Source organism: Silurus meridionalis, chromosome 23, assembly GCF_014805685.1.
Source record: "Silurus meridionalis isolate SWU-2019-XX chromosome 23, ASM1480568v1, whole genome shotgun sequence".
In the NCBI taxonomy this organism is placed as follows: Eukaryota; Metazoa; Chordata; class Actinopteri; order Siluriformes; family Siluridae; genus Silurus; species Silurus meridionalis.
In genome coordinates this window covers 7,616,056-7,640,354 of record NC_060906.1, presented here as the reverse complement: position 1 = coordinate 7,640,354, position 24,299 = coordinate 7,616,056, and the positions used below count along the sequence as shown (strand labels likewise).

Here is a 24,299-nt window from a genome sequence, read left to right as displayed (position 1 = left end):
AGGGGGGGTGCTGGAGTCGTTGCTCGGAGGCGGCGCAAACGAACTCCATGGAAACCGATCAAACTGTGTAAGGAAACAGACTCTGATCGGTAAACATGGCTGCTTCTTCTGCTCTAGTAGGCTTCTGCTAACGGTATGTGACTACTACTACTATACAAGCCCGTGTTATCGGTTTAATAATGTTCCTAACGTGTGTTTCAGTGTGATGTAGTGTAATGCAGCAGTTGAGAGAGTATTGTGCATGTTCCCTTTGTTTATATGCAACAAACGAAGTAATTCATTGGTGTGGTTTACTTTGACCAAACAAATATATAACAAATTATATTCGAATACTGATGCCTCTTGTAAAACTTGCCAAAGATGTTCTTCACTAGTTTGAGATTTTCTTCTGACCTTGTGATCCAGTTCATCCCAGAGAAGTTCATTAGGATTTAGGTGCAGTGACTGAGCAGGCCATTACGTGATATATAACACTCCAGACGACTGTTTGCTCTCTAAATAACCCAGAGCTTGGACGGATGCTTCGGTCATTGTCTTGTATGGTGAAGTCAGATGCAGATTTCAGTGTCCTTTACTAAATCAGTGAAAATAAGTCATTCCCAAAGGTGGATGAAGTGCACAAACCATGTAGTTGAGTTAAAGTAGAGATACACTCAGTAATATGACTCCAGTAAAAGTAAAAGTGCTTCCTTAAGACTTTAATTCATGTGAAAGTCCAAAAGTATTTGCCTTAAAATGTAATTAAGTATCCAAAGTACTATGATTCTATACTATACTTTATTCTATAATGTTCATATTGTCATTTTTGTCACATGAATCTATGTAAGAAAGCATGTATTTATTTACTTTTGTTTTACATACATAGGTGTATTTGTGTTTTTTTTTCATTTCCATTTCATTTGTGCTGTTACTATACTTAGGTCTTGTTAGATTTTTTAAATTTTTATTCCTCATTGTTTATAAAAAGTACATAAAAACCAGAGGTGGGATGTAATGAAGAACAAATACTTTGTTACTGTACTTAAGTAGATTTTTCTGGTATCAGTATTTTACTTCATTATTTATTTTTCTGCTTTTTTCACTAATATCTTTCATCATCTCACATTTTCAACCCAGCATCATTACTCATTAAAATCTATTTGGTGAAATTATAAATATTTTTTCTTCTCATCGCATGCCGTTTTTCAACCTACCACTAGTGTATCATTTCCTGGCTCTCACTTACCACAGATGTAGGCTAGTTTACGAAGCAAACAACAAGCGTGGCAGAAGGCAACAAGAACTTTGGGGTTAAGGTGGCTATGACAGAGGGAGTCAGCGACTGAGACATTCCTGATACCTGATCATCATCATCTTTTCTCTGCTTGTGTTCTATATGATGGTTGTACAGCCTGGATACATTTATTCTTTCACTTAAAGAGTAAAAGTACAAAAGTATTTGCCTTCAAATGTACTTAAGTATCCTATGTACTGTGATATATTACATCTGTAATGTTCCTATTGTAATTTTTGACACAAGACTCTTTACTTAATTAACTCAGTTTATGTGAAAACACTGTATCTATTAATAGAATGATATTAATGAGTTAAACATATTGATATCTATTACTATTATCATGAGCTCAAAACCTTATTTTTAAGTACTTAAAAAAATCACGCAAATAAGATTTTGTGGTTAGTTTGAGTCAAGAGTTTTTATCGTTTATTCCTCTAAATGTTCTGCTCGCTGTTGAACTGACGCTGAACTGTATGATTGCTGGTTTGGTGTGTGTATGACCAGTTACGTTTTTATCCGCTAATAAATAACAAGGAACGACTGATTTCACAAAATGTAGTTAAATAAAAAGTAAGAGATTTGACTTTGAAATGTAGTGAAGTTAAAATAAATCTCTTTCTAAAAGGAAATACTTCAGTCAATTACAGAAGTACAAATTATGAAGTACATTTACTTTGTTACCCTCTACCACTGGTCATTCATGAATGCAGTCATAGACTTATAATTATATTTTCTGTCTAAACTCATGTAGCACTCTAAGATACAGTTGGTAGGTTGGTACTCAGGGCTCATAAACATTGCTGATGGGTAAAATATTAACTTGAACAAGTGTTGGCTGTGATCATTTTATAGGTAACTTTTTTAACGCCTTGGTGTCTGTGTGTGCTCCAACATCTCAATGAAGGTAACTGGGAGGGAGGGAGATTTTTCTTTTCCAGCAACCTGAGTCTTCACACAGTCTACCTTTCATCACAATATCTTTTTTTCTGTTTATGAAGAAATAGATTAACGATTATTGTAGTTATTAACCCAATTCCACTAAGCTGTATCACAGTATCTATCTGTCTGTCTGTCTGTCTGTCTGTCTGTCTATTCTGTCTGTCTTTTGAAAATGCCTCTTTAAAAAAGCTTAACAACTGTTTTGAATTGTTTTGGCCGATCTTTCTTTCCTTGCGATGTCCATCTTTTCTTGAAAAGTGCTTTTTTTGAAAAGTGCATCTTGTAAATGTCTTGTAATTTCTTCTCCTCTGTCAGGTGTTGTGCAATGAAAAACCCATTTAATCCACAAGAATGTATTTGAGCTTGTGCAGTTTGCTACAGATGCAGTTTGCGAACTCTGACTAGTGCGTGCTCTTACCATGAAAATGCCGACGTTATTGGGCGCCTGTTAGATGGCCGTCAAGCAACATGGATATTACGCTACAAACACCCGCAGTGCTGACTGTGAAGGGCTTAATTTAGGTATATTTGACGTTAACACATGATGTGACGGCTGAAATCGGATTGTATAGAAAAGCCAACTTCAAGGAGATAAAAGCTATGAAATGAGGAGAAAAGAAAAATGTAATGCATATCCATGGACAAAAATATATTAGAACGTAAGTCTAAGAAAAAGTAAGAGTAAGCATTGCTAGCCTTTTTGGCCTGCCACTGCTTTACACCCTGTACACTGTTTCATCATGTTACTATTCTACTTAATACTGATTACATTGCGTCACTGCAATCGCTCATTATTTTACAGGAGTGTTTTCGATGTTACGCTGGAACACCATGGGCAGCAAGATGCAGACCAAGATGAGCTCCTGGACACCACTAAACCACCACATATCCAACAGCCATGTGTGTCCATCTGACCATTCTTAAACCCTTTCAGTATTATTCTTCCTTATTTTACTAGTGGTCATACATCTAAACATTGTCGGTCGTGTGGTTCTCTTGATCTGTTGAAGGTCTTTGAAGAGAGGAGAAACCTCGTCGGCAAGTGGGTGAGAAATAAGAACTTGTTCTTTTGTAGTCCCTCTTTAACACACACAAACACATTGCATATTCATTTAAACACTGCACCAATCTGTTTCCCAGTTTGATAAGTGGTCTGATAGCCAAAGGAAGCTGGTGTTGCAGGATTTCTTCTCCCGATGCTCTGTGGGCCAGCTGAAGTTTCTTCATCAGACTCTGTGCACTCAGGTGCCTGTGGAAGCGCTGGACTTTACAAGTGTTCTGCCCAGAATCATATCCCTTTATATCTTCTCATTCCTCGACCCACGAAGCCTCTGTAGATGTGCACAGGTAAATAACTTCAATCACAATAGGAAAGCTGCAGGTTTAGTTTTATATTGCTTAACAAATTCATAAATAATATATACTGAATTTGCATATATCAGTGGCGGGCCGTGCATTTGGCCTTCAGTGGGGACTTACCCGACTCCACCTCTTAATACCACCACTATCACGTCTCATTTACTATACAAAAACGCAATATAACAACACGTGGCATTACATATGGAGGGTGAATACCATTTTACTAAAGCAAGCTTCAAACCTTTACACTACAACTGCAACTGTGCCACCTACATCATCTGGAGCAGTTCAGAATCAATATTTGTCTAATAAAATGACAAAAACATTAAAATTTAAATAAAATACAACCTACTCACCAGAGATGCAGACTCATAATTTGCTCCGCTCCTCAGAGGCTGTAAGCCAGTTGTACCGCTTGTATTGACTGGTCTGGTAGTGGTGAACAAACCCTTTCCTGGGTTGAGACAAGCTATCTAGCTTCGGGGTTGGCAGACCTCCTCACGATGTCTAGCTTTTCTTCAAAATGCATTTTTAATAATCTCAGAGACCAAATACATTTCTCTTTCTCAGTAGGCATAAAAAAGTCTAACTTATATGTATAAATGTGTGCAGAGCTACACACATGTTTTGCCAGTCGAACTTGGCTGTAACACTTTCCCTCTGACCAACCAATCAGGGGACGGAAAAATGCTGACTCTATTCTGGACCAACTAGCTGGCAGTGGAAGAGCCTAGAAGATTTTATATACAGTATATACAGTACAGTATGTATATATAAATACACACACTAGAGAAACAGATTAGCGACGAGAAATCCATCTACATATTGAAAATCTGTCACAAATTCTTGGTCAGTTTCTAAATAATTAAACTGTAGGGCATCTATTACTTTTACTTTTTAAATTGAAGCATCACATTGTTAACTCTTATGCTGATGCTTTGATGCGAATGTCAGGCGGAAGAACGTGCCGGAAACCGAAGTGCAACAAACAAAGGTTTTAATGAAGAGCAAAAAGGCAAAGAGCAAAAAATGGAGAACCAAACGTAAACTCCATGTTTGACTAAACCTGGTAAATGCTAAGAGCAGAGAGTTCGTTGACCTTATAAAGTCCAGCAAACAACATTAATCCAACACGGGACAGGATATCTGTAGCTTGGGTAGTCTGACGTGGTTCTTCAGCCTAAACTGTAGAACGGACAATGAGCTAGTTGGGGAACGGAGGTTATATAAGGTGGTGGCTCATGAGTGCCAGGTGCAGGTGGTTAATAGGATGGAGAGCTACTTGGAGTGATAGGTGGGTTTGGTGAAGGTGTGGCTGGTGGATCCCTGACAGTACCCCTCCCCAGGGGCGGCTCACGGCGCCCTGGGCCGGCCCCGACCCCGGGCGCAGGACGAAGCGGATGGGAACTCCTCCAGGAGCGCTGGATCCAGTACATCCTTTCTCGACACTCATGACCGTTCTTCGGGGTCATAGCCCTCCCAGTCCACTAGGTACTTCAGGCCCCTGCCAAAATGACGTGAGTTCAGTACCTCCCGCACCAAGTAGACCGAGGGCTGGTCCAATACTCCTGGCAGAGGGGGCTCTGCTGCCACACCGGGCGTTGAGTGGTCAATGGGGTGTATGGCTTGAGGAGCAACACATGGAACGTGGGGTGAATTTGATACCATGGCGGGAGTTCCAGCCGATAAGCCGCCTCGTTGATCTGCCGCACAATCCCGAAGGCCCCAATATACTGGGGCTCAGCTTCTGGCAGGGGAGCCGCAGCTGGAGATCTTTGATGGACAACCAGACCAAGTCCCCGGTCCTGTAAGATGGGGCCTCCAACTCCGTGCATCCGCATGTTGCCGGGTCTCTCTCAAAGCCCTGCGCAGTTGGGTGTGTGCGGCCTCCTTGTCCTGACACTCTCCCGGAACCAGTGGTCCACCGCAAGCACGTGGGAAGGTTCATCGGACCATGGAAACAGCGGGGTTTGGAACCCTAGCACGCATTGGAACGGTGTGAGTTCTGCGCGTATTCAGCCCTGGGCAGAAACTGGCTCCACTCCACCTGGTCCTGATGGCAATAAGTCCTAAAGTACCTCCCCAGTTCTTGTATCTTTCACTCGGTTTGACCGTTAGATTTAGGGTGGTAACCAGACGACAGATTGACTGTGACTCCCAGTAGTCGGAAGAACGCCATCCAGACGTGCGAGGTGAACTGGGAGCCACGGTCAGACACTATCTTTTTCGGGAGACCAAAGTTACGGAAGACATGCTGGAAGAGGGCTTCTGCAGTTTCCAGGGCTGTGGGGAAACCTCGAAGAGGGGCGAAGCAGCAGGCCTTGGAGAACCGGTCCACGGTTGGGGAGTTGGCAGAGGGATAAGTTTGCCCACGGGTGAGTGCCAGGGGGGTCTTCGAGATGGCACAGATGTTGCAGCCCTGGATGAATTCTGCCACCGTTTTGCTTATCCCTGGCCACCAGTATCGCCTCCGAGCCAGGTGCAGGGTCTTCCTTCTGCCCTGGTGTCCTGAGCCGGAGACTTCGTGTATTGCCCTTAGTAAGGTTTGTCGAAACTCCAGGGGAACGAAGGTACAGTCGGCCGGACAACAAGGGGCATACGATAGGATTTAAAATGAGCGTAGGAGGCAGAATGGGTAAAGAAGAGAGCCCATCGTGCTTGCCGGGGGTTCAGCCTCTTGGCCTCACGGAGATACTGGAGGTTTTTGTGATTCGTGATGATGGTAAATGGATGCATGGCCCCCTCCAGCCAATGTCTCCAGGCCAGCATGATGGCCAGGAGCCCTCTGTTACCGATGTCATAGTTCTGTTCGGCCGAGGACAACTTTTTGGAGAAATAGGCGCAGGGGTGGAGTTGAGGTGGATTCCCCAACTGCTGGAAGAGGGTGGCCCCTACGCCTGTGGACGACATGTCCACCTCCACCACAAATGGAAGCTGGGGGTCTGGATGGTGGAGCAGAGGAGCGGCACAGAACCTTTTACGCAGCTCCTCAACGGCTTTCTGTACCTCTGGGGTCCAGGAGAGGGCCTTGGCTTTCCCTCGGAGGAGTGATGTGAGTGGAGTGGTCACTGGCTGAAACCCCCAATGAACCGGCGGTAGAAGTTGGCAAATCCCAGAAACCGTTGGAGCTCCTTTATCGAGGTGGGAACCGGCCAGTTCAGTACTTCCTCTCGTCCATCCTGATACCTGCTGCACTGATGTTGTAACCTAGGAACTGTACCTCCGAGCGGTGGAACTCGCACTTGAGGAGGTTGAAGTATAGCCAATGTTCCTGCAGCAGGATGAGGACCCGGATCACGTGGTCGTGATGTTCGTGCAAAGTCCACAAATAGATCAGGTGGTTGTCTATGTAAACGATCACGAACTGGTGGAGGAAGGGACGGAAAACCTTGTTTATGAAGGAAATACCGCCAGAGCGATGGAAAGGCCATACGGCATAACCCGATACGTCTCCCTGGCGTACGCGCACTAGGTTGTACGCGCTCCTGAGAGCCAACTTGGTGAAGATGCGGGCCTCTTGTAATCCACCAGTGGGAGAGGATACAAAAGCGAGGAGATCTGTGCGTTCAGGCCCCTGTAATTAATGCATGGCCATAATCCATCATCCTTCTTCTCCACTAAAAAGAAACTGGAAGACGCCAGAGAAGAAGACGGGGTGATGAAGCCCTGTTGGAGGGCCTGTTGGATGTAACCCTCCATAGCTCGGTGTTCCGGGGCTGACAGGGTATAGACCCGACCTTTAGGCAGCTTGGCCCCCGGTACCAGGTCAATGGCACAGTCCCACTGCCGGTGTGGGGGTAACTGGATAGCGGCCTCCTTGCTGGAAACGTCAGTGAAGGCCTGATATTCCTGCGGGATCTCCACCCGAACGAGCTGGGGAGCACCCTCCACCTGAGTGGCTGCCTGTTTCATGGGGGCTGGAGTGGAGTGGTTGCAAACAGCTCTGCTGGCAGGCGGGACTCCACTCCATGATGTTGCACGGGTTCCAGGAGCATTTGGGGGAGTGCTTGGCGAGCCAGGGACGACCCAGGATCATGTCCACTGTGGAATCCTCCAGTACGAGAAGCTGAATCTCCTTGCGGTGTAGCACCCCGACCTGGAGGATAATGGGCGGAGTGCAGTACTTGATCCTGTCCTTTCCTAATGGTCTTTCCTGGATGGTCTGAACAGCCAGCTCCTGAGTTCCCCTCTCCCGGCGTAGCTGGAGTCGGTCTAAGCACGCCTGGGAGATGAAGTTCCCCATGGAGCCAGAATCGACTAGGGCGATAGCCGAGGGAGAGAGCGCAGGGGTTATTAGGGAGACGGTGAGCGTTGACAGGTGAGAGATGACAGAGGGGAATTTCACGGTGGCTGCCGGAGTGCGGAAACAGAGGCTGTAATCCGCGATGCTGTCTGCCCCCTAGCGGAGGTTGAGGAGCTGGTTGGCGGTTAAAGTTTTCCCAGGGGCGGTGCTAAATACCTCTGTGAAGTGCCTCGTGAAGGCGGCGTATGACATCACAGCCGGGCTCGCTGTGCTCCAGAGTGCTATCGCCCACGCTAGCGCTCTTCCAGTGAGCAAGGAAATCAAGAACGCAACCTTTGCCCGCTCGGTGAGAAATCGGTGAGGTTGCATCTCTATATAAAGGGATACCTGGAGCAGAAATCCGTGACATTCGGCCATGTCTCCGGAAAAAGTGGCCGGAAGAACCATCGGGCTGCCGGATGGTGGTGGAGCTTGGCTGAAGGCGGCCGGTGCAAATGCCTCCTGGAGCGCGGCGGTGAGCTCCTTCACAAACTCTGACAAGGCAGCAAGCTGTGGATCCATGATGAGGTATCGCTGGTTCTTTACTCCCGTTTTCTGGTTTCCCTCGGTTTGTAAAGGTCCGAAAACCAAAGTACAACAAACCAAGGTTTTCTAAACCTGGTGAATGCTAAGACCAGAGAGTTCGTAGACTTTATAAAGTCCAGCAAACAACAGTAATCCAACACGGGACAGGATATCTGTAGCATGGGTAGTCTGACGTGGTTCTATAGCCTAAACTGTAGAACGGACAATGAGCTAGTTGGGGAACGGAGGGTTTATAGGGTGGTGGCTGATGAGTGCCAGGTGCAGGTGGTTAATAGGATGGAGAGCTACTTGGAGTGATAGGTGGGTTTGGTGAAAGTGTGGCTGGTGGATCCCTGACAGCGAATCAGTGACTCTTACCATCCCTAATATATATTGGGTTGGTATATATTATGATATACTGTATATGGGAGGGGGCTTTGCGTATGCGTTAGACTTTATAATTAACAGCACTGGTGTGCATGTTTGTGGCACGATATGCTGCTGGAAAAAATAAATTTACTCATCACAGGTTTCCACTACAAACCATTAGTAGGTTCCATTATTCAGTTTGTTTATGTATGTCAATAAAACATTCTCATCAATAACAAGAATAAGAAAAATCTGGAAGCTTTAATGACATTCTAACGGTTTCTATTGGTGTCTTGTAGAATACAGCATGCAATTCACAAGTTGTCTATAGAGCCTTAATGGTATTAAACAGAACATGCCACCAGTAGAAGGCAACAGTTTACCTGTAAAGACTAACGGGAAATTTAAATGATATATGAAAAACCTGCTGGCAAATCAAAAATCAGGAAGTTCGCTCAGAGAAATAATCTTAAAGGTGAGTTGTATTCAGGTTTATTGGCCAAGTGTGTTGACACACACAAGGAATTTGGTTTGAGCTGTTAGTGACTCTCAAATGTACAGCCATAAATAACACTACACATTTAGCTCGTACTATACAAGACAAAACAGACTATACGAGACAATACAGACAATGTGAGACAATATAGACAGTACGAGTATATAACAGCTCAGTAATGTACATGCAGAGTGAGAGTGCATGGTAGTGCAAATAACAGTTTTGTGCATCAGGTACGATAAAGAGTTACGTTAGAACTTTTGTACAATATACAGCAGTAACAGTGTGTGTAACATATACGGCTGATGTGGTGACTGACAGTGCAGTACTTATAGATATGAAGCAGGGAATATAGTTAAGGTAAGTTATTAATGAAGGTGATTGTAGCGCTTGCCAAGTCCTGGAGAGTGGGTAGGGGAGCACCAATGATTTTTTTTCTGCTCTTTTAACTGTGTGTTGCAGTCTGTTCCTGTCCTGTTTTGTTGCTGCACCAAACCAGATGGTAATTGATGTGCACAGGACAGATTCAATGACTGAAGTGTAGAACTGCATCAACAGCTCCTGTGGCAGACCGTACTTCCTTACATCCTCTCCTGGGCCTTTTTTTAGAATAGAGTTTATGCTGGACTCCCATTTTAGGTTTTGGAAAATAGGAGTGTCCAGAAACTTGAAGGTCTGCACAGATGGCACAGGGCTGCTGGATATTGTGAAGGGAAGTAGTGTTGAGGGGTATTTCCTAAAGTCCACTATCATCTCCACAGTTTTGAGTGTGTTTATCTCTCGCTTGTTCTGACAGTAGCACCAGCCACTTCACCTCCTGCTGATATGCAGACCCGTCACTATCTTGAATGAGTCCGATGAGTGTAGTATCATCTGCAAATTTTAGGGGTTTAACAGTTGGGTCAATTGACAAGCAGTCATATAAAGTCATATAACGTATACAATGGAAACTGATGCTTTCCCTAATTATTCTGAACCTCTCCAAGGTAAGCTGGCATTGGAAGAGCCTGGTGGAGCTGGACCAGCTGTGGATGCCGAAATGCCTGAGACTGGGTTGGTGTATAACTTTCACTCCTACACCGTTTGAGCAGGGTGTGTGGAAAAGGCACTATGTTGAGACCGTGCAGGGGCTTCACATAAGCCGACCGAAGGTGAGACTCGGTATAGAATGTGTGCTGAAGAGGACGTCATTTTCACGCTAGGAAATAAATCTCTATTTGTATGTTTGTCATTTTCCAATGTAACTAAAACTATTGCGTTCTATTAGTCTGAGTTTGCTGGGGTGTTTTTTTTTTTTTTTTACTTTCACAGACACTTGACAAGGAGGAAATCATCATTCCTGAGGTGAAGGTGATCAGCAGTGAATTTGAGGATCTGACTTTGGAGAACGAAGAAACGAGGCCCAGTGTCCTGAGTCAGCATGGGCGGAGTTTACCTTCACCGAAAGGACTTCCGCCCTGGAGAGACTCAGACAGACACCCTACTGACACGATACGCTTTAACTACTTGGACAACCTCGACCCATTCGAGTATGCAAGACAAGTGTAAGACGACGTCGACAGTTCTCTGCATGCACACACAAACACACATACACACACTATCCTGAAAGAGTAAAAAAAAGTTGTATAGTCCTCAATATACCCCAAGATGTCCTGATCTTCTCCTATGGAACTCCTGTGCACATTGTATGTCCAGCATGTGTGTGTTTAGCATCAAAAATTAAATCATCTCGGATATTTCTGCAGACAAACAAGAAACAGAAGGACTAATCCCGACACAGCGCAGGAAAGCACACAGAAGAAAGCCCTGTCTGCCTCCTCATACAAACGCTGCAAGGCCAAGTCTATGGTAAGCTGCTACACAGTGGAACTGTGGATGCCCAAAAGCCTGAGACTGAATATGATACACCGTTTACAAGAAGAGACCCTCAGGGACCATTTCAATTAATATAACAATAAAAACATTTTCAGCAGGGTGGTTTCTACATTCAGCGATAAATAAAGCTACATGAGATGAGCTGAGATGTTTATCGTTCTTGAAAAAATGTTTGCATGTCTGTTAGAGGTGGGCTCTATTTGTACCGCGAGACAAGGTAGAAATGTGCCAAACGGTAGAGATCCCATTTGTTAACTCCATCGCCGGAGTAAACGAGGGGCAGCAGAGGTAGCAGGTTCTACAAAAAGCTGCATCTTCTGCGGTGTGGAACTGGTGAGAAAAGCAGTAAATAAAAAAATAAAAAGACATGGGGCCTCTTCCACACGCATGAAAAGGTTCCTTTAGTGTTGAAAGCTCCTTTTATATGAATGTATAATGATTTTCTAGAAATAAATTAGTATATCGTTTATATATATATATATATATATATATATATATATATATATATATATATATATATATATATATATATATATATATAAAGATATACTAATTTATTTCTATAAAATAAAAATAAATATTGTGATTTACCACCCCTAATATCTTTTACACAATACACCGACCGCAGGCAACCGACCACAAATTCACTAAATGGCACCTGAGTTTGGTCAGGATTTTTACCTCATTAACGGGTTGGATAGCAAATGAAATCTAGAAAATCAGGAAAATCTGTATATTAAATCCTTGTTCTTTCTTAGATCTTGTCATCGCTAGAGCTCGGTGCGGACAGTAAGAGACGACAGAGCAGACCTCAGTGGGCAACGCAGAGTGCTGCGCCTTTCTCCAGTAAAGACTCGGAAAACAAGATCAGTCAAATCCAGTGGAACGCTGGGATACGGCCAGGTCCAGTAAGGAATCCGGTACCCAGACTGACGAACAAGAGTCTTCAAGCTTCACTAAGATCCCACAGGAGCACACCAAGTGAGTACATCAATGCGGATATTCATTTATAACATGGTTAAGCTAGGTTTGCTGTGTCTCAATCCCATAGTGTACACATGGGCTAGTAGAGCTAATGTTCACATGAAGCATTCTAATTTCTCCATGCACACAGTCTACTGTTAACAAGTAAATTATTTATGACTTTAGTTCAAACTAAGAGGAACAGCGTTAACTGTCGTGAATGAAAATAGACAGAGAAAACGGACTGACATCATACGATATATGATCGGACAGGATAAAAGATAGAATAGATTAAAATGGGGTATAATAGAATAGGATATACACCGATCAGGCATAACATTATGACATTATAACATTATTAACAGTGAAGTGGATAACACTGATTATCTCTTCATCATGGCACCTGTTAGTGAGTGGATATATTTATTAGGCATCAATGGTCCGATCCAACAGACGAGCTCCTGTAGCTCAAACTGCTGAAGAAGTTCATGATGTTAATGCTCGATGAGTCTCAACTGTTTTAACAGCAAAAGGGGGACCAACACAATATTAGGCAGGTGGTCATAATGTTATACCTGATCACAGTGGCAGGCCGTGCATTTGGTGCCTGTGTCAGAGCACACGGGTGCAGGGCTAGGTGAGTAAGGACCCAAATGCAGGATGCACACAGGGGTATGGAGAAAACAGGCTTTAATAAGATTAGCAGAGTAATAGGGCAAAGGCAAAAACAAAGTCCAAAAAACAGTCCAGGGTCAAAAACAGAGGCGAACAGGGAGATGCAGGGTGGCAAGAGTAATCTCAGGGGCTAGGGAGCCGGTAAAATAATCTGGCCAGAGCTAAAGTCTCGGTTATCCTTAAATACCGGGAGGCGCGGAAAAACGGCAATATGGCCGCCGACCCGGAAGTGCGCACCGTGAAACAGAAAGGAACTCTGATGTATTAATGTGTGCAGAGCTACAGACGTGTTTTACCAGTCGAACTTGGCTGTAACAGTTTCCCCTCTGACCAACCAATCAGAGGACGGAAAAATGCTGACGCTTTTCTGGGCCAGCTAGCTGTCCTGTGAGGCGAATATGAAATCTGATTGTTAAAGAAACAGAGCTTTTTATTAAGGAGACAATGGTCAAAGAGCCTGCAGTGTTATCTTTGAAGGCCCTGGGCAGATTAGATTGACATGGCAGCACATAGAGGCTGAAATCTGATTGGACAAAAAAATCTAACATCCACATACATGTACTGGAAGCAGCGCACCCAAGAGAAACACTAAAAAATAAAGAGAATATACTGTTAGGAATAAATTAATACAATTTCATGCAACAAATTTTAGAATTTAGGTTGTAAATGTAGGTCAGTGCTTCTGATAGTGTTTAGGCCAGCAGAGAAAGCTTTGCCTGCTCTGACCACCCGCCACTGCCTGATCACCGTATGATAGGATAGAATTATAGGATAGTATATACAGGTGCATCTCAAAAAAATAGACTATTATCAAAACGTTGATTTATTTTAGTAATTCAATGCAAAAAGTGAAACTTGTATATTATATAAATTCATCACACAGACCGATATAATTCAAGAGTTTATTTCTTTTCATTTTAATGATTTTGGCTTACAGCTAATGAAAACCCAAAATTGAGTATCTCAGAAAATTAGAATATTGTGAAAAAGTTCAATATTGGAGACTCGTGGTGTCACACTATTATCAGCTAATTAAATCCAAACACCTGCAAAGGTTTCCTGAGCCTTTAAAAACTGTCTCAGTCTGGTTTAGGCTACACAATCATGGGGGAAGACTGCTGACTTGACAGTTGTACTGAAGATGATCATTGACACCCTGCACATGGAGGGTAAGACACAATAGGTCGTCACAGAAGCTGCTGTTCACAGAGTGCTGTATCCAAGCACATTAATGGAAAGTTGAATGGAAGGAATAAATGTGGTAGAAAAAGGTGAAACGAAGCTCATTCAAGAATTTGGGGAGATTAACAAAGAGTAGCCTGCAGCTGGAGTCAGTGCTTCATGATCCTCCACATACAGATGTATCCATGGGCCAGCAAACTTGCCCACCTTAACCCCATGGAGAATCAATGGGGTATTGTAAAAAGGAGGATATGAGACACCCAGCTAATTCCAGTATACTGGTTTGTCAGACGCTCTAGACCTGTTCTGAAACAGGTGAAAACCTGGCCAGCAGGATCCACCTCTGCTCTTCAGGACTGTTTTAAGTGCACTGACTGGGACATGTTTAGGAAGGCTGCAACCAACGGCGATTCCATCAACTTGGAGGAGTGCACGTCAACAGTGACCAGCTACATCAGCAAGTGCGTTGATGACGTGACCATCTCCAAGACCATCACTACACGCTCCACCCAGAAGCCGTGGATGACCGCAAAAGTGTGTGTGCTGCTGAAACCAAGAGACTCTGCCTTCAGAGCAGGGGACAAGACAGCCTTAAGTTCAGCAAGGGCAAAACTGTCCCATGCCATCAGAGAGGTGAAGTGCACACACCCCAAGAGAATTCACGGCCACTTTCAGGACAGCAGAGATCCCCGGCGCATGTGGCAGCGCATCCAGGGGATCACGAACTACAAGACAACTTCACCTGCTTGTGACCGGATTCGCTGAACGACTCCTACGCCCAGTTTGAAATATAGAACAATGGTGAAGGGGATGAAGACCACCCCTCCTCCCAGTGACCAGGTGCTCTGTCTAACCACAGCTAAAGTGAGGAAAACAGGCAGAGTTAACCCACGGAAGTCTGCTGGACCAGACAACCTTCCTGGCAGAGTGCTCAGGGAATGTGCAGAACAGCTAGCGGATGTCTTTACCGACATCTTCAACATTTCCTAAACAGCAACATTGTTTCAACGTGCCACAAGACGACGACCATGGTTCCTGTGCCGAAGAAGTCTACTGTCTCCTGCCTCAATGACTATCATCCCATTGGGCTCACACCCATCGTGATGAAGTGCTACGAGAGGCTCGTTATGAGGCACATCAAGAATTACAGCTTCCATCCTCACTGGACCCCATGCAGTTTAAGTATCGTCAAAACCGCTTTACGGACAATGCCATCTCCACAAACCTCCATCTGGCCCTCACCCACCTGGACAACAAGGACACGTATGTATGAATGCTGTTCATGGACTTCAGCTCAGCATTCAACACAATCCTCCCTCAGCACCTGATTGAGAAGTTGAGCCTGTTGGGCCTGAACACTTTCCTCTGTAACTGGATCCTGGAATTCCTGACTGGGAGACCTAGGTCAGTCAGTCCGGATCGGGAACAGCATCTTCAGCACCACCACGCTGAGCACTGGGGCCCCTCAGGGCTGTGTGCTCAGCCCACTGCTGTTAACAGGCTTCTTAATACACAGAACTAAACTGGAACTCTCTCTCACACACACACACACACACACACACACACACACACACACACACACACACTCAACGGAGTGTTTCTGAACTGTACAACCTGAAGTTAACACACACTCATTTTTCATCTCAATCAATTCCACCACCATTTATTTATTTTTATTTATTATTATTTATACTTAACCATATTACACCGTTTACATGCTGTTTTTTGCACCACTCGACTGCTGCTACTGCTGTTTTTGCACTGCGTTGTGTTTGTTTAAATATATTCTCAGTTATAGTCTTTATAGTTCTCTTTGCACAGTACTGTATATTCATAGTATACAGTAGGTTTACTGGTCGGCGCTATCTTATGTGTATTGTCCCACACTGTCTTGTGTTGTCTATCTGTCTGTACTGTTGTCTGTCTGTACTGTTTTTTGTCTGCACTGTTTGCACTAGGTTGCATTCGGTTCACTTTATGTAGCTTTGTGTTGTGTTTTGTAGCTCTGTATTGTTTAGTGTAGCACCAGGGTTTGAAGGAACTTTGTCTTGTTTTTACTGTGTAGTGTGTACCACTGTGTATAGTAGAAATGACAATAAAAGCCTCTTAACTTGACTCTTGACTTGACCAGACCCAACAACATAGAAGAGATGAAGGCCGCTATCAGAGCAACCTGGGATTCCATAACGTCAGCAGCGTCACATCGCCAATCGCCTCCATGTCTCGTCACATTGCTGCAGTAATGCATGCAAAGAGAGCCCTGACCATCTTTTTTTTATTATTTATTATTTAATTTTTTTTATTGGTTTTAAGTAACATTCAAATTTTCTGATTTTGGTTTTCATTAGCTGTAAGCCAAAATCATCAAAATTAAAAGAAATAAACACTTGAAAAATATCAGTCTGTGTGTGATGAATCTATATACGAGTGTCACTTTTTGTATTGAATTACTAAAATAAATAAACTTTTTAATTATATTCTAATTTATTTATTTGAGATGCACCTGTATGATATATTGTTTGCTTTCTCATCGTAAGTCCAGTGTATACCGTCTATAATGTCTTCTCTTATATTTAAATAATGTGTTTTGCTGATTCTTGTCTGTCTATAATCAGCACAGATTCTAGCACTTAGCGGCGTAAATGTTTTTAAAGTCATAAGAGACGGCGAGAGTGTGATTATCATCACCGTTCCAACTTCCAGTAGTTTTACATGTGGTCTACAGCAGGAGAAGTGCATTTGGATTGAGACTCAGTCGTATTATAATCAGTACAAGCATGGAGGTCCTGGAATTATATATGAAGACAGACACATTTGGAAAACCTGGATGATAGTGTAACTCTATATTGTTTAGTGTAGCACCAGGGTTTGAAGGAACTTTGTCTTGTTTTTACTGTGTAGTGTGTACCACTGTGTATAGTAGAAATGACAATAAAAGCCTCTTAACTTGACTCTTGACTTGACCAGACCCAACAACATAGAAGAGATGAAGGCCGCTATCAGAGCAACCTGGGATTCCATAACGTCAGCAGCGCCACATCGCCAATCGCCTCCATGTCTCGTCACATTGCTGCAGTAATGCATGCAAAGAGAGCCCTGACCATCTTTTTTTTATTATTTATTATTTAATTTTTTTTATTGGTTTTAAGTAACATTCAAATTTTCTGATTTTGGTTTTCATTAGCTGTAAGCCAAAATCATCAAAATTAAAAGAAATAAACACTTGAAAAATATCAGTCTGTGTGTGATGAATCTATATACGAGTGTCACTTTTTGTATTGAATTACTAAAATAAATAAACTTTTTAATTATATTCTAATTTATTTATTTGAGATGCACCTGTATGATATATTGTTTGCTTTCTCATCGTAAGTCCAGTGTATACCGTCTATAATGTCTTCTCTTATATTTAAATAATGTGTTTTGCTGATTCTTGTCTGTCTATAATCAGCACAGATTCTAGCACTTAGCGGCGTAAATGTTTTTAAAGTCATAAGAGACGGCGAGAGTGTGATTATCATCACCGTTCCAACTTCCAGTAGTTTTACATGTGGTCTACAGCAGGAGAAGTGCATTTGGATTGAGACTCAGTCGTATTATAATCAGTACAAGCATGGAGGTCCTGGAATTATATATGAAGACAGACACATTTGGAAAACCTGGATGATAGTGTAACTCTATATTCCGAACATCTTTCAGTCAAACGTAAACCTTGTATCATTACATTGCAGCAGCGCTACTGGCTGAAGGAAAGACAGATCTGGAGGACACCATCCTGAGATGAAGAGTTGCACTTTCTCGACATCTGGTGGACAACAGTGGGAACTGCAGGAATTTATTGCTTTATCCAAGGAATATCAGTTTGTTGTTTTTGAAGGATTTGTAGTCAGAGGTGATCAGCAAGACACCTCATACATACATACATGCATAAAATGTTTGTGTCTCCTGAATACTTTATATAAATATAGTATACTTATCATTTTTTTTGTATTGCAAATTTTTTTTAATAAATGTTTTTTGCCTTATTATTTGGTTTTATCTACCTCACCATAACCTCAGAATCTATCTCTCCAAAAAAGCAACTGCAAAACTGCTCTTGTTGAAATCTTATTCACGGTGTATAGCAAATGATAGGCCCAGCTGCTCATCCAGACTGGATTTATAGGTTGCACATATATATAAAATAGCAGCATTGTGAAATATTTTTAAAACAATTATAGCATAATTATCCTTATTTATGCCTTATTTTCTTACTAAAGCCTTCATCCCCAAATAATTTAATGCTTATTACTTCCATTCCTATTGTGTGTATTACAAATCCTAAAAAAAAAAAACAATCCTTCATTAGTTTTTTTTTCTGTTTGTTTTGGTTAATTACATTGTCTTATAAAAGAGTGGGAAATGTTATTATAAAAAAAACAGTGTTTAAATAAATAAAATAAAAACTATTCTGACGCCGCCATCTTTAATCCATTTGCACTGCAGCAGGTTTCGGGCTCGATCCCAATTCAAACCCTGCCTCACGTGCCCTTGTGATAACGTCACATGGGAAATACCAAAATGCAAAAAGTGTGTGAGGGGGGAGCGTCATATAGTTTCAAAAACAATGTACATATATATTTATATATTTATTTACGTATCGTGGTTATATTACTAAAAACATAAGTTCTGGTGAAATAGGAACAGCTTAGTCGAACAGATTGAATGTTGTTAGAAAGACAAAATACGTTAAAAAACCCGACACACCCCTTCTTTATGGACCTCCCCGACGCTGAAGCGACCTGGGAAGGGTTAGGATTTAGACAGGACCACAGTGGAGAAGTCCGCCGAGGGAGAAGTACAGGCAAACCGTATACTAGTAAGTTTAATTTTTTTCTCCTGGTCTATTTTAAAATTTTCTGTCTTAGAAACTTCCTAAAGTCAATTTGGGCTCAAGTCCGTGTGTGTAGGATTCCTCAAGTCCATTCAGAGTGCGCGCGCGTGTTGTGTCCGGAAGCTACTGTCGCTCCTCCGTAAACCGCAGGAAGTCGCTCCTGTCGTAGGAGCCGAAAAGAAAGTGGAGAATGATGTGAAATAAAATTAAGCACCATTAAAATTTATTTATTTTTTAAATAATTTGAGTTAAATTCAGGTATTTTCACTGCGCCAGGCTTTCCGCGTGCACGCGCCTGTGCCAGTCCTGCCTTCAGAGTACAGTATAGTATAGAGTTCTTTTGTAAATAGAAATAAGTGTTATTCATAAGCTCTTTCACCAAAACAAATATTCCAACTTGTGTTTTAATAACATTTAGGGGTTATATTGGTGCTGCATTGACACTAAAATGTGCTGTAATACTACAGTGTAACTCTATAACTCATAACCAGCCTGGTAGAGGGGGTGGGAGGGGGGGTAGTAAAAATATAATGAAAGAAAATAAAACTCTTTCTCCATTTTAATGCCTGATCACTTCCTGTAATGAATTTTCCTATCAGGAGCTGGAACATTTTTAAATGGCATGTAAATAGAGTTGCATTGTGTGAGCGTGGCATGCTGTCAGTGTGTGTGTGTGTGTGAAAGTTAGTGAGTCAGGAGAAGGAAGTGTGTGTGTGTGTGTGTGTGTGTGTGTGTGTGTGTGTGTGTGTGTGTGTGTGGAAAAATTAAGCTATGAAATGGCAGGCAATTTTTAGTGGTTTAATGTTTATTTTTTGCGAAATACCATGTTTTTGTACATAATTTTGAAGATGCTTTTATCCAAATTGACTTGCACTTATCTCACTTATGCACCTGAGTGGTTGAGGGTTAAGGGCCTTGCTCAGGGGCCCAGCAGAGGCAGCTTGGTGGTGGTGGGATTTAAACTTGCAACCTTCCGATCAGAAGTCCGTCTTATCCAGACGTCAGACGATTCATTGTTTTTGCAGGTTAATCGGTAGCGATAGTTGATTGCTGCATCTATATCTACAGATAGTTTTTCTGGGTTGCATTATACAGTATGAGAGTGGCCTCTAGAGGTGAATCATGGATGCCATGTGCTGTTTATTTAAAGGGTCTTTTGATTTTATCTTCTGGGAAGATGTTCCAATAGATTTTGTGGCGATATAGCCACAAGTCTGGTACTGATGTGGGTGAGGTGAGGAGGCCTGGGGTGCAGTTGGCGCTCACATTTATCCCGAATGTGTTAAAAAATGTTCAAGAGGTCAATCAAAATCCTCCACTTCAACCCATGTGAGGCAGATCTTCATAGATCTGGCTTTGTACACAGGGACATTGTCATGCTGGAACAGGTTTGGGTCTCCTAGTCTTTAAGTGAAGGGCAACTTTCATGCATCCTATATAATTGTGGGCCTCTGACTTTGTGGAAACAGTTTGGTCAAGAAACACATGACTGGAAAATCAGGTGTCCACATAGTGTATATCTGAACTTTGAGTTCTGTGGAGAGTTTTTGTGTGTAAACCAGTTGAAGTTTTTAATTTTTCTTCTGATTTATTGTTGTCTCTGATCCATTGTGATGTGCAGTGACAGCTGCAGCGTGGATCTGATTACAGCACGGATGGAGGGAGCGCTCTGTCACTTCCTCTTTATAGTAGAAGTTTTTTTTTCTCTCAAACACACACACATACAGTGTGTTCACACATGAAACCTAGCTGTTTTATCTCAGATCGATGACTTGGTGTTTCTTCTTAACTTTTTTGGGCATGTGTGAACACAACAAGCTATCTCTAATCCTCTTCAGAGGTAGTCGGGGATGTGAGTGAAGATGCAAGGTTAAAAGTTTGTAGGCGATTTTCCTTAATGCTTACAAACAATATTAGAGGTCAACTACTGGTGGATTTTGCCGATTACGAGAGCTCTGTTGGATCATACTTACCGAAAAATCAACTGATAGTTTTTAAATTGAATACTGGATTAAAAAACAAACAAACGACACTCAGTGTAAAATAGTACCGAGCTTACAAACATAAAAAAAAGAAAAAATACTGAATCATGAAAAGGTTCTAAATGAAATAAATGAGTTATATTAATAAATATTGAGGAAAATAAAAGGCATGCATTAAAACAAAAAGTAACACTAAAAAATATAGTGACAGCCAAAATGAATAAAAATAAAATATATAAATAATAAAAAGTGAATAAATAAACAGCATGTGGCATTAGTGATTCACCTCTAGAGGCCTGCTCTCGTATAACACAACCCGGAAAAACGGTATGGATTTTTACCCATCGTTCCAGCAATCAGCTATCAGTGTCAATCAATGGAGGTTGAATCGGTCAACCTCTAAACAGTATTGAAGATTTATTCCCTCTTGGCTGTTGTAATATGAGAATGCTTTTCACTAGATGGTGGAGCGTGGCTGTAAGGATTAGAGATCATTCAGCTACAAGAGCAGAGGTCTGTGGTTCAATCAGTATTCCAGTTCATCCCAAAGATGGTCATAGGGTTGATTATTTGCACTACGCTGGACACTTGTTCTTTCACTCCAACCCTAACACACCATGTCTTCATGGAGCACATATTTTGTACAAGAGCATTGTCCTGCTGGAACAGGTTTGGTCCTCTTTAGCCCAGTTCACACCTGGTTTTATTATCTGCGATTTTTCAGAGATCTATTCACAGGTAGACAGGTGAAACACAAAGCTGGAGACACCTGGCACATGTCTTCAGTGGGAACCACTAGAAAATTCCTAGAAGAGGCACAAAGACTCTGGATGCAAATGTGATGTGGTCTTGTGTGACCATTTTGGAATGTGATAGGACTGCACCGGACTCTGTGTCCATACATACGTTTGGTCCTGCCCGCATAAAACCGTATTGGTATTACGTTGGTGGATCAGCATCATGCACTTCCTCCAACTGTGTCTGATGTTTTATTTCAGTTCCCGTTCTCTTTTTGTCTTTCTTTTTTTTTTTTTCTCTCTCTCTCTCCACACTGTAGCATTGTGTGAAGCCATTACACGTAGTCCGGTTTTCAGCACGGTCATGTAGTCGTGGCGTGAACACAGCGTGGTCCGAGATCTGCTTTAAAAAAAAGCAGTAAAGCGTCATTTGTTTACTTTCAGGTCCTCTTTTTTTTTTTCAGGGACGAGCAATTGGTTTGAAATATAACGCACGTGAGAAAAAGTGTAAATTGGGCTTTGGTCTCGTCAAAGCGCATAAAGTTCATGCCTCGTTTACTGGTTTGCTTGTAATATAAGAAGGAGCGGATAGTGATGCTGAGGAAGCGTAAGAGGTGTGTGTGTGTGTGTGTGTGTGTGTGTGTGTGTGTGTGAAGCGTTGCAGTGAGTTAGCAGCATGTAAACGTAACACACTCCATCGTACACTGCGGTGGCTCTGTAACAATAAAAACAGGATACTGATGGTTGGTCTCGCTCACACACTGATCTTTCCTCTCCCAGGCTGCACGATCTACAGCTGTAAGGTAAAGAAACAAGACACTTCATGAATATATATATATATATATATATATATATATATATATATATATATATATATATATATATATATATATATATATATATATATATATATATATATATATAATTTCGAGGAATATTTCAGATCCCTAAGCAAATGAGGACGTTTGTGGTGCGTATGAGAGTCAGTCTAAGCTCGTCTTTGTTAGCAAATGGACAGCAGGTGTGTGCTGGGTTCGTTTTACATCCTATAGAAAAAGTCATCTTTACAGAGCAAGTTGTTTTTGTATAGACGTGTGGACAGTAATTGATGCAGTAAAAGTGTAAAATGATTTGTCAGACTGTGAGAGGGTGATCGAGTTGATCAGGGTTTCTGAAGATCCTTTTTTTTAGGTTTCTGGTCATTCAGAACCTCCACAACCCTCTTAATAAAGCCAGAGATGAAACACCTGAAGCTGCACAGGAGAGACTCGTGTCCCGCTCATCACTTCTTCCCTTGTTGTTGTCCCTTGTTGGGACTTTTTTTTTGTTTGCACACTGGGAAAAGTCCCCCAAGCAAGTTCTGCCACATTATTAAGTTTTTCAAGACTTTATTATTGCTTTCATGCACTTGAACTAGGCCCTGTTATTTGTATTATGATGACCCATGAACCCTGGTAAACTTTTACAAATACGCTGGTGGTGTTTATGGAGCGTAAAGTAAAGGGGAGATTTACAAGAGGAGTTGGATGATGATCAGCCTGTAAGATCGAGGTGTCTCAGGGAGTAGCTGTAAATACGGTGATGTTTACAGTAAGGAGACTTTGTGACAGGGACTTTTCCTTCATTAGCGAGTCATCAGAACTGTCTGCTTTGTTGTTTTGAAAGAAGACGAGTGGAATATTTTTCGTTTTCGTTTTATTAGCCGTAAGAGAAAAGCCAAGCCAAGGGAACGCTCATCCGCATCTCAGCATGTTGACACTTTTTCAAATCTGTGTGAAACCACTTTGTTTGGTTCGCTAGCTGTCTATTATGAGTGATGCGTATTTTCCACCTCAAAATATTAACCTACAGACTACAGAGATTAAGGATTTAACATAAATTTGATCTGAATGCAAATACCAGTGTGTCTACAGTATAAGTCTGTGCTGCTGTGTTTACTACTGAGTCTATGAGATTGTACGAGATGAAATCGAAGTGCAGTTTAGAGAACACGCACATGTTCTCTTAGTAGGAATTCCCAGTTGAGGAGGGTTTTTCCTGTGTTTCCTTTTTCCCCAGAGGTCAGGAATTGCCAGTTGCGGTTTCTATCCAACCACAGCATCATTTTATTACATAAAATGTCACCATAAAATTAGGGATGTAATGACACAACCCCGACATGATTCAGTTCACGTTTTCTTTTTCACAGATTTCTTTTATTATTATTATTATTATTATTAATTTCTGTATCATTAAAAAACAACAATTAATACATTGCTATCTGTATAAGACTAAATAAATCATATAAATGCTCAATTAATGTATAAATTGTTATAATGTTCACTGACCTGAGAAAAATAAACCACGAAGTTGAAGCGTAATAGAGCTCCGAAGATGACTAGAAAAACGTCTTTTTTCCTTAACATTATTACATGCTTGACTAAATCAAGTTTGATTAATACAGTGTTTATTTGTAATTGTTATGCCCCTAATTTAAAAAGTATGGCATGTTCTCACAATCTAATGGGGAAGTAATGCTAATCACATAATGTCCCTTCACATCATTTTCCCAGACTTGATCGTGATTTGTTGCTGTTTTGAGGTCAGTTGAAATCACCCAGATTGTAAAATATCAAATAACGAAAAGCCCAAAATAATGCAGAAGCAATGTTTTTTTTTTTTTTTTTTTTTTAGCTCTGGCATGAACCCTGTGATTTCATATAAGACCACAACAGTGCCTATGTAGCATCATAAAGTGCTGGGGTGTGATGAATATCAGCTCTTTTT

General features: G+C 41.8%; 2 protein-coding genes across 11 annotated transcripts in view; both read left to right on the top strand.

The window, feature by feature from the left end:
• Positions 1–2: 2 nt before the first annotated feature.
• On the top strand, positions 3–18,335 carry fbxo16 (F-box protein 16). Of its 3 annotated transcripts, none has more exons than XM_046836313.1 (9): positions 3–133; positions 3,018–3,115; positions 3,226–3,261; positions 3,356–3,562; positions 10,233–10,397; positions 10,558–10,790; positions 10,992–11,094; positions 11,880–12,102; positions 17,673–18,335. In XM_046836313.1, exons 2-9 carry the CDS (start codon positions 3,029–3,031, stop codon positions 17,723–17,725), a joined length of 1,107 nt encoding a protein of 368 aa, XP_046692269.1. In that variant the 5' UTR covers positions 3–133; positions 3,018–3,028; the 3' UTR covers positions 17,726–18,335. The 3 variants fall into 3 exon arrangements, with proteins under 3 accessions (XP_046692269.1, XP_046692268.1, XP_046692270.1); XM_046836312.1 differs by lacking the exon at positions 3–133 and adding an exon at positions 151–2,874; XM_046836314.1 differs by lacking the exons at positions 3–133; positions 17,673–18,335 and adding exons at positions 151–2,874; positions 16,073–16,262.
• Positions 18,336–18,699: 364 nt separating this feature from the next.
• The window catches only part of fam49a (family with sequence similarity 49 member A), a 29,785-nt gene continuing 24,185 nt past the window's right edge, over positions 18,700–24,299 (top strand). For 2 of the 8 annotated variants that reach the window (XM_046836612.1, XM_046836606.1), the window contains exon 1: positions 18,710–18,799. The gene's annotated coding sequence lies outside the window, so the exon portion shown is untranslated. Of the gene's footprint in view, positions 18,800–22,292; positions 22,337–24,299 lie in introns of those variants that run through there. The other 6 variants (XM_046836613.1, XM_046836610.1, XM_046836609.1 and 3 more) reach the window with 5 other exon arrangements.